This window comes from Nicotiana attenuata, unplaced genomic scaffold, assembly GCF_001879085.1.
Source record: "Nicotiana attenuata strain UT unplaced genomic scaffold, NIATTr2, whole genome shotgun sequence".
Lineage (NCBI taxonomy): Eukaryota > Viridiplantae > Streptophyta > Magnoliopsida > Solanales > Solanaceae > Nicotiana > Nicotiana attenuata.
In genome coordinates, this window is record NW_017670498.1 from 133,127 (window position 1) to 143,331 (window position 10,205).

At 42.3% G+C, this 10,205-nt stretch overlaps 1 protein-coding gene across 1 annotated transcript; it reads left to right on the forward strand.

Moving 5' to 3' along the window:
- Positions 1–527: 527 nt before the first annotated feature.
- LOC109240233 lies at positions 528–2,573 on the forward strand. Its single transcript, XM_019406865.1, has 2 exons — positions 528–792; positions 2,311–2,573. Exons 1-2 carry the CDS (start codon positions 528–530, stop codon positions 2,571–2,573), a joined length of 528 nt encoding a protein of 175 aa, XP_019262410.1.
- Positions 2,574–10,205: the final 7,632 nt, after the last annotated feature.

The window sequence follows — 10,205 nt, forward strand, 5'->3', positions numbered from 1 at the left end:
GGGAAGAAAAAGGTACATCTTTGTGATAGTGGATGACTACTCCAGGTTCACTTGGACTCTGTTTCTGAGAACAAAAGATGAAACCTTTGAGGTATTTGTGGCCTTTGTGAAGAAAATCCAAGTGAAGATGGAGTCTAGAGTAGCACGTATAAGATCAGATCATGGAACAGAATTTGACAATGCCAAATTTGACGAGTTCTGTAACAAAAATGGCATTACCCACAACTTCTCAGCCCCAAGAACTCCCCAACAACATGGAGTTGTGGAAAGGAAGAATAGAACTCTTGAGGAAATGGCAAGAACAATGCTGATCGACAGTGGGATTGCAAAGAACTTCTGGGCTGAAGTTGTTAACACTGCCTGCTACTTGGTGAACAGGTGCATGGTCAGATCACTCCTGGACAAAACCCCCTATGAGTTGCTGAATGGAAGAAAACCCAAGCTATCTTACCTAAGAGCATTTAGAGGCAAGTGTTATGTTCTCAACAATGGAAAGGATCAGCTTGGAAAATGTGATGCCAAAAGTGATGAAGGAATCTTCTTGGGGGTATTCTTCTCAAAGCAAAGATTACAAGATATACAATAAGCGGACTCAGTGTGTTGAGGAAAGTGTTCACGTAATCTTTGACGAGTCCTATCCCTCCTGTGAGAAAATCAACAAGGATGATCAAGATGGGGAACCTTTGATGGTTCCAGGTGAAGTCATCAACATGACAAATGGAAAGGCAGACATGATGAGTCAAGTGAAGGAGCCAAGTGGAGACAATGCAGGTTCTTCCTCAAGGGAACCAGGTACCACAATTACAACCACTGAAGCTGAAGAAAGAGTAGTTGATGCAGTGTAAGGTACTCCACAAGTAGCTGAGAGAAGAACACAAGGGAACTAGTTAGATCCACCCAGCTCCTCTACAAATGAGCCTCAAATGCCCAACTGGAAATACAAAAGCTCTCATCCTCTTGATATCATAATTACCCCTCTAGATTCCGTAGTGCAAACTAGATCAAAAGCCAGAAACTCACTTGCCTTCTCAGCTTTTCTTTCCCAAATAGAACCCAAAAACATCAAGGAAGCCTTAAAGGATGCAGACTAGATTATAACCATGCAAGATGAGTTGCATCAATTCGAAAGAAACAATGTATTGCACCTGGTACCTAGACCCTCAGATCGAACCATCATAGGAACCAGGTGGGTATTCAGGAATAAGCTTGATGAACATGGAAACACTACAAGGAACAAGGCCAGGCTAGTGGTTCAAGGTTACAATCAGGAAGAAGGAATTGATTATGATGGGACATTTGCTCTGGTTGCTCGCATGGAAGCTATTCGAATTCTAGTTGCCTTTGCATCACATATGGAATTAACTTTGTTCCAAATGGATGTCAAAAGTGAATTTTTGAATGGATTTCTTAACGAAGAAGTCTATGTAAAGCAACCTCCGGGGTTTGAATGCCATGAGCACCCTGAATATGTGTTTAAACTGGACAAGGCATTGTATGAGTTGAAGCAGGCTCCTCGAGCTTGGTATGAAAGGTTGTCCAAATTCCTCTTAGAAAATGGTTTTACAAGAGGAAAAATTGACAACACCCTATTCTTGAAGAAATGGGGGAGGAACCTGCTCATTATTTAGGTGTATGTTGATGATATCATTTTTGGTGTAACAGCTGATTCACTGTGTGAAGAATTTTCAAAACTTATGGGAAGTGAGTTTGAAATGAGCATGATGGGTGAGTTAAATTTCTTGGGTCTTCAAGTGAAGCAGTACACAAAGGGTACATTCATTTGCCAGCAGAAATACATCAAGGAGCTCTTGAAAAGGTTTGATATAGAAGCATCAAAAGTGATAGACACTCCCATTGCAACTGCTACTCGACTGGACATGGATGAGTCTAGATCACCTGTGAATCAAACTATGTATAGAGGCATTATTGGGTCTCTTCTCTATCTCACTACCAGCAGACCTGTAATTGTCTTTAGTATGGGGCTATGTGCAAGGTTTCAGTCAAATCCCAATGAATCTCATCTGATGGCTGCCATAAAAATTTTGAGATATCTTAAGGGAACACAGGACCTGGTCCTGTACTACCCCTCAGGTGACAATTTTAATCTCGTTGGGTATGCTGATGCTGACTATGCTGGTTATCTTGTGGATAGGAAAAGTACTTCTGGAATGGCTCACTTTCTAGGATCTTGTCTTATCTCATGGGGCACAAGGAAGCAAAACTCTGTGGCTCTTTCAACAGCTGAAGTAGAATATGTAGCTGCAGCTTCTTGCTGTGCTCAGCTCCTATGGATCAAACAACAATTGGAAGATTTTGGTGTATACAATGAATATGTGCCTCTTCTACGTGATAACACCAGTGCTCTTAACATGGCCAAGAATCCAGTTCAACACAAAAGAACAAAGCGCATTGATGTGAGACATCATTTCCTCAGAGACGATGTGGAGAAGGGGCTTATCTGTATGAAGTTCTGCAGTACAGAAGATCAAATTGCAGATATCTTTACCAAAGCATTGAGTAGGGAGCATTTTGAAAAAAATAGGTTGAAGCTGGGGCTATTGAAGCCTAATTGAGAACCCGATTCCCATCGGTTGGCTATGAAAGTCACCTTTAGGTAATATTAGCTAAAGTGTTTTCCGGCCAAGTCTAACTCACTTAAATACCATTGCAGGTAGACACACATGATGATTATGGAAGCTGTAGATGCATTGCATGGGCGGTAAAAGAGGATTGAAATTTTCAAAGACAGGTCAAGCACATGGTTCTTGTACCAAAGGTTAGTAGTCCTGTGCATTCTTTAATACATATATCAAAAAGGTGCAAATATCAACTGCCATGTCATCCACCTTTTCAGACTCTACTGTCATGTCTTTTCATTTCACATCCTCTCCATCTCCCTCTAAAACGTTGCAACTTTCCACGCACTATCGCCGTTTCGGAACCAGTTCCTATCTCTCTCCTCATGATTATCTTCTCTCATTAAAACCCTCTCTTCTCTTGACCGATCATATTTCTCTCCTCAGACCTTCTCTAATAATTCTCAACTCTATCTCTTCAATGGCTGACAATCACTCCAAAATCCCTTCTTCAGTCGACACTAACCTAGAGAAAACCCTTAAGTCCTCATTCCCTGATGAATCTTCTGTCACCATTCCCGTCTTAACTACTGAAACAACCTCCAACCCAGATTTCCCTTCACTCTCTAGTTTTAATGCGACTATCTCGGACCTCTGTCTTCCTCTAAACGATGAGGACTCAGAAACCCCTAAAATCGATGATCCTTCGTCTCTATCGAATGAGCTTCTCACCAACCAAGGTAAAAGTGGAGAACAGGGTAAAGCTCCAAGGTCTGTAGAGGTTTCAGGGGCGAGGGTTGATCAACCTTCCGCCATTCTTAGTTCAGATTCTGTGGTGACCACGAAGCCTCTAGAGGATGAAACCGTCGCGACCATTTTTGTTGTATCTGCAGATGGAATATTGCATGAGGTAATTTTTGGTGTACCCAAGTCTCAGAGGAATGAGACACAGGGGTTAGTGGAAGAAGGAGCCATGGTGCTGTTTGAAGGCTCTACACCAGCGGAACTACTGGGCCTTCTCGTGAAGGACCTGACCCCTCTCCGGAGGAAACATGTCAAGGTTCCCACTCCCAGGTCAGTTCTGCTCCTGCACCTTCACCACACTTTGCTGTTGAGCCCTTGGAAATTCTGGTTCCTGAGATGAGGTCTAGTGATGAGGAAGATCAAAACAACATTGCTCTTGATGCATTTAAAAGAGCAAAAGAGCAGTAAGAAGAAAAAGAAGAGGTTGGTGAAAAATGGTGAAGTAGTATGTGATAAGAGTGTCCCTGTGGTGGAAGTGGATGAGGAACAAACAGAGGAACCTAATTCCTTGGTAAAAAGGTCACGGAAGAAGAAGCAATCTGTTTCAGTGGAGGATGTTACAACCCCCATTTCAAAGTTGAAAGATGTTGTGAGTGAACCATCAGATTCTGATGAGCAGTGAATCAGCCTGCTATCATGATTGAGCACAGGCAGAAGGTAGCAACTTTCAAGGATGGAAATTATGGTNGAGGATGTTTGTTCAAGTCGAGTGGAAAAGAAAAATCAAGTGTTGTGAAGTCTGGCAAGAGAAAGTCGGAAACTTCGAAGGAACCTGTTTCTGCAAAGAGGGTGAGAAGTGAAACTAGTTTTGCTTCAGAACGTTTGAGGCACCAAAAGGTCTTGCTAGGTCGCACTTTTGACCCAGCAATCTCTGATATGGCTGGTATGCGACAAGTAATTGAGATGGTTGAGTTTCAACGGTGGGGGCATCTATTCCAAATAGATGTGCCCAAAGTGTATGAGGATGAGGTTCAAAGCTTCTATGCTGACCTCTTTCCCGTTGATACCGACCACATTTTTGCCTTAGTGAATGGGGTGGATATTGTGTTTGATGTGGCTCTGCTTGGGGAGATTCTTAAAGTCCCCTACTGTTGGGGTGTCTTCTGTCAAGGATGTGTGTGGTGCAAACTTCAGGAATGCAATTGTAAAGGAAGGGGTGAACCGGCAAGGGGAACGGGTTCACAAGAAAGCATTATTGCCTGTTTATCAGTTGTTGTTTGAACTAGTGAACAAAGTTCTCCTACCCAGTGCTGAGAGGAGGTCCATGGCTTCAAAATCAAACAAACTTACTATTAAGAACCAGATAGGGAACCTAACACACTTGGTATACATTGCAAATCAACGGACTCCAGCTAATGAGAATTGCTGCAACCTTAGAAGATAGAGAACCAACACAGGGACCTGATCCCTTGTGCTTCCCTGACAACAGTACGACAGTCAACTGTGTACAGCTGGAAAGTGATTGCCACAGAAACAATGCACACAGTGCAGCACAGTTCTGCAGTCACTTGTCTTTTGAGCAACCAAGTGCTTACATCATTCATGTGATGTCATCAAGGTGTATTAACAAGAGTATTACAACAAAAACATTGCTTGAACACTTGAGAATTCACTTCAAGCATTTAAGCCTTCTGAGATTCGTGCATTCAATTCTCAAGTGCCTCAAGAACAAAGTTTAACTCTACTACGGACCAGTTCCTAAATCAAGTATTTTGTTGTCCTTAGTTGAGTTATAACTTTTTAATTGTTCTTCATTGTAATTCCTAATTTGCTTAGCTATAAGCACTGCTTAGGAAACCCTTTGTAAAACCATAAACCCTTTGTGTTTGTGTCGTGACTAGAGTTAGTCATGAGTTAAAGTCTTTGTAATAGGTGTATTGCCAAGTGGCTTGTAATAGGTGTATTACGAGTTAGTGAGGGATTAAGAGTTTAATTCCTAGATTGCAATCTAAAAGTTGCTCATAGTGAAGTTGAAATCCTACCAGTGTAGGTCGTGGTTTTTATCCGCTTGAGCAGGGATTTTTCCACGTAAAACTCCCTGACTTATTTACTTACTGTTTTATTAGTGTTCTCAGTGGAAACTCATAGAGGACCTGATACTCTATAGTTTGGTGGACTCATATAAACTATCACAACCCTTCATGAATGCGGTCATCCCTCCGCCAATGCTAAGACCAACGATCTAGTCTCCCCAGGCCCAGCCCCTTCTATGCGAACGTGAGACTTCCATCGCGAACGCGAAGGCCACATGTCTCAAGCCTTCTCGAACATGACCACACAATCGCGAACGCGAAGCACGCAAATACCTCAGCCCCGAATCCTTCATCGCGAACGCGAGATACCCACCACATTCGCGAAGAAGGAAACCAATACCAGCAATTTCTGAAATTTCGACTTAACCCGTGATCCGAGACACACCCGAGCCATCCGGGACCCCGTTCAAATGCACAAATAAGTTTATTAACATAATATGGACCTGCTCAAAGTCTAGGAATACATAAAACAATATCAAAACCAAGAATCGCACCCTCAAACCAAATAATCAACTTTTGAACTTCAAACTTCTTCAACTAGCTCTGAACAGGACGAATCATGCTTAAACAACTCGGAATGACGCCAAATTTTATGCATAAGTCACAAATCACAATACGAACGTATTCCCAGGCTCGAAATCCCAAATGGACATCGATAACACCAAAGTCTACTTCAAACCAAATTTAGGAAACTCTAAAACCTTCAAGGCGCCAACTTTCAACAATAAGTGTCGAAACGCTCCCGGTTCAACGGAACTCAATCCGAACACATATCCAAGTCCAAAATCATTATACAAACTTATTGGAACCTTCAAATCTCGGTTTCGGGTCTGACCCTGGTGACCTGAATATCCATTGGATAAACCTTGAATATTCAATGAACGGTAGGTACTCTTTAGAATGGTGCTGAAGTAGGGCTGGACTAGCCTACCCTTCGCGAACGCGAAGACCAACATCCTAGTCTCCCCAGACCCAGCCCCCTTCTATGCAAACGCGAGACTTCCATCGCGAATGTGAAGGTCACTGGTCTCAAGGCTTCGCGAACGCGACCACATAATCGCGAACGCGAAGCACAAAAATGCCTTAGCCCCAAATCCTTCATCGTGTATGCGGGCAAATGTGAGACATCCACCTCGTTCGTGAAGAAAGAAACCAGTACCAGGAATTTCTGCAATTTGGACTTAACTCCGGGTGGTCAGAAATACACCTGAGCCACCTGGGACCCTGTCCAAGTGCACCAACAAGTTCATAAACATAATCCGGACCTGCTCAAAGTCTCGAAACATATAAAACAATATCAAAACCAAGAATCGCACCCTCAAACCAAATAAATCAACTTTTGAACTTCAAACTTCTTCAACAAGCTCCAAACGCGACAAATCATGCTTAGACAACTCGGAATGATGCCAAATTTTTTGACAAGTCACAAATTACAATATGAACCTATTCCTAAGCTCAGAATCCAAAACAGACATTGATAACACCGAATCTACTTCAATATAAATTTAGGAAACTCTAATACCTTCAAGGCACCAACTTTCAACAATAAGCGTCGGAATGCTTCCGGTTCACCCGAAACTCAATCTGACATACATTCAACTCTAAAATCATCATACGAACCTATTGGAACCTTCAAATCCCTATTTCGGCTCTAACTCAATTATGTGCTATTCATGCTACCATAAAAAGTTTTCTTTCTATATGCTGCAAATAAATTTTTCCTCAAAGCATATTTTCCTCGCAACCCATTCATTTTCATAAAGGTTATATTCATCAAGAATAGTATTCCAAGCCTTTGTAAATTCTCCTTCGTCCCCATACTTATAAATGCATTTCTAAAATTACTCGGGAAACGGACATACCTTTTATAAACTTGATTGAGGTATTTAGTTGCATTTTGCTTCCAGACACACAACCTATGATGAACTTCGGCAATAACGAATAAGATATCCTTACTCATAGCAACATCTGGATGTAAAATTATTTTTGGTTCTTTTCTAGATATCGCTTTAACAAATATTTTGAACACCATTGATGAGATTAGTAATCTTTTACAAAAGGAATGTCGCGGGAAATCTTTTTGGGTCGTGTGTTTCTGACATCTTATTTTTAATATCCTATTTTTTTTATATAAGCACACAACTATTTTATTGGTATGAAGAAGTCATAGTAGGCCCTATGTAAAGGTTTAAAGTATGAAAGCAAAATGGATCGCATGGTAATATAACCGACTATCGTTAAGTGTTAATTTTTCTCATTATCTTTTACTTAAAAATTGCACCATCATTTTATTGCTTACTGTCACGACTCTAAAATGGACCCGGTCGTGATGACGCCTATCGTGAAACTAGGCCAGCCGATACAAACCCAAAACCAATCCAACCATTTTAATAAGTCATTCAAAAGTCATTAATAAGCTAAAATCCCAAAATGTAAGGTAGAATAGAACAGTGCGGAACAAAACACAACCCGACATCGGGGTGTCACCAGTCATGAGCAACTACATCTCATCTAGAAATATGAAAATAAAACATAGTCTGAAACAAAGCTAATACAAGGCGGAATAAAGATATGAAGGAGAAGCACTGGGCTGCGAACGCCAAGCATCTACCTAGTCAACTCCGAAAGCCTGCTGGAAGATAAATCAGCACTCGCTAGCGTGACCCGAGACTCCTGGATCTGCACACAAGGTGCAAGGAGTAATGTGAGTATGCCAACTCAGTAAATAATAAAAGTAAAGGCAGCTGAGCAGTAAGAAAACACGTAAACCACAGCATAATGCTACAGCAAAATAGTATAAGTCCAGCACAATGCAGTAATACAGTAAAACTCGTAAAAACATCTTAGTTCAGTAAAACCCTTTTAAAACACTTTTCAATAGTTTCAAATGAGTGATGAAAATGGTGAGCAAAAGTATAGAACGTAAAATAGCCCCTCCGGCAAAACATGTACCATAACCGCCCCTCGGGCAAAATATCACTAGAACCAGCCCCTCGGGCTATCTCACAATCACTCGTATCAGCTCCTCGGGCAATAACATGAAAGAACAACAGCCCCTTGGGCAATATCACATCTCACACTGGGTACCCGCGCTCACTGGGGGTGTACAGACTCTTGGAGGGGCTCCTATAGCCCAAGCGCTATAACAAGCCATCTCGTGGCATAATCAAACAGGCCCTCGGCCTCATAACAATCAAAAGCCACCTCGTGGCATAATAAATCAGGCCCTCGGCCTCTCATATATCACAAATCAGTACCACATGCTAAAGCGTGCAGCCTGATCCCATAACATCCTCACAACACAAGCCCTCGGCCTCACTCAATAAAAACTCACTCAAGCCCCTCGGGCTGACAGTAAAAAAGTACTCGGCTAAAAATATCATTTATAAAATCAAGAGGAGTGAATAAAACCGAGTTATGAAAACAGTAAGAACATTGCATGACTGAGTGTAAATATCAACCGAAAATAGTGAGGAAATCAATAGTAAAAGCCCCTAAAGGTCCAAACAATCGGCACAAGGCCCAGCCACGGCATTTAGCCCCAAACACAATAATACTTTCCAAAATATCACAATATCAAATAGTTTTCAAGTAAATACGCGACTTAATAGTCGTACAGGACAGACCAAGTCACAATCCTGAACGGTGCACGACCCCACGCTCGTCACCTAACGTGTGCGACACCTTAAAATAGCACAATGATGTAAAATCCGGGGTTTCATATCCTCAGGACAACATTTACAATCATTACTTACCTCAATCCGGTCCAAACTCTAGCCCGCGATGCCTTTGCTTCTCGTATCGGCCTCCGAATGCTCCAAATCTATCCAAAACCAGAATATACTCATCAATATACGCTAAAGGAACAAAACCCACTCGAAAATAACCAATTTACACCAAGAATGCCGAAATTGACCAAAAACAAGTTTAGGGTCCAAAAACCTTACCTCCACGAAACCCTCTTTAATTCTCTCTTCAATTTGCTCTCCCAAGCTTTCTCCCGAATGTAATATGGTGAAAAATCACTCAAATCGCGAAGGGTCAAATATATATGTTCTGCCCCAGCTAAACCGCTTCTGCGGTAGAAGTATCGCACCTGCGGACCCGCGCCTGCTGTCCCAGGTGCGCATCTGCGGAATACACTTATGTTTCAGGAACCGCACCTGCGCCTTACCTTCCGCACCTGCGGTCTCGCAGGTGCGCTAAGCCTTCCGCACCTGCGACTTCTGGACTTCTTGCTCTTGGCCATATCTGCGGCTTCCCAAATGCTTATGCGGGCCCGCACCTGCGGTCCCCTAGCCGCAGGTGCGGTTATGACAGGAACTTCAGCAACTGCAGCTGCAAATTTCCAATCTAAACTTCCCGTCAACCACCCGAAAGCATCCCGAGGCCCCCGGGACCTCAACCAAATGCACGGACAAGTCATATACCACTATCCAAACTTATACCAAACTTCGAATCACCTAAATCAACATCAAATCAACAAAATAACATCGGATTCAAGCCTAAGGTTCCAAAAACTTCCGAATTCCGCTTTTGATCAAAAAGTCTAGAAAACCTCGTCCGAATGACCTGAAAGTTTGCACACACGTCACAAATGACACAACGGACCTACTGCAACTTCCAGAATTCCATTCCTACCCCTATATCAAAATCTCCGCTACCAACCGGAAAATGCCAAAATTCCAATTTTGCCAATTCAAGCCTAAATCTACCCCGGACCTCCAAAACACATTCCGATCATGCTCCTAAGTCCTAAATCACCTCACGAAGATATTCGAACCATCGGAAT

Excerpts from the sequence above, each read along its gene's own strand:
- LOC109240233 (XM_019406865.1), top strand. The coding sequence starts at position 528 with ATGAAGGAATCTTCTTGGGGGTATTCTTCTCAAAGCAAAGATTACAAG. Across the intron at positions 793-2,310 it reads TTCTTCCTCAAGGGAACCAG|ATTTTGGTGTATACAATGAA; the intron begins GTACCACAATTA and ends AACAATTGGAAG.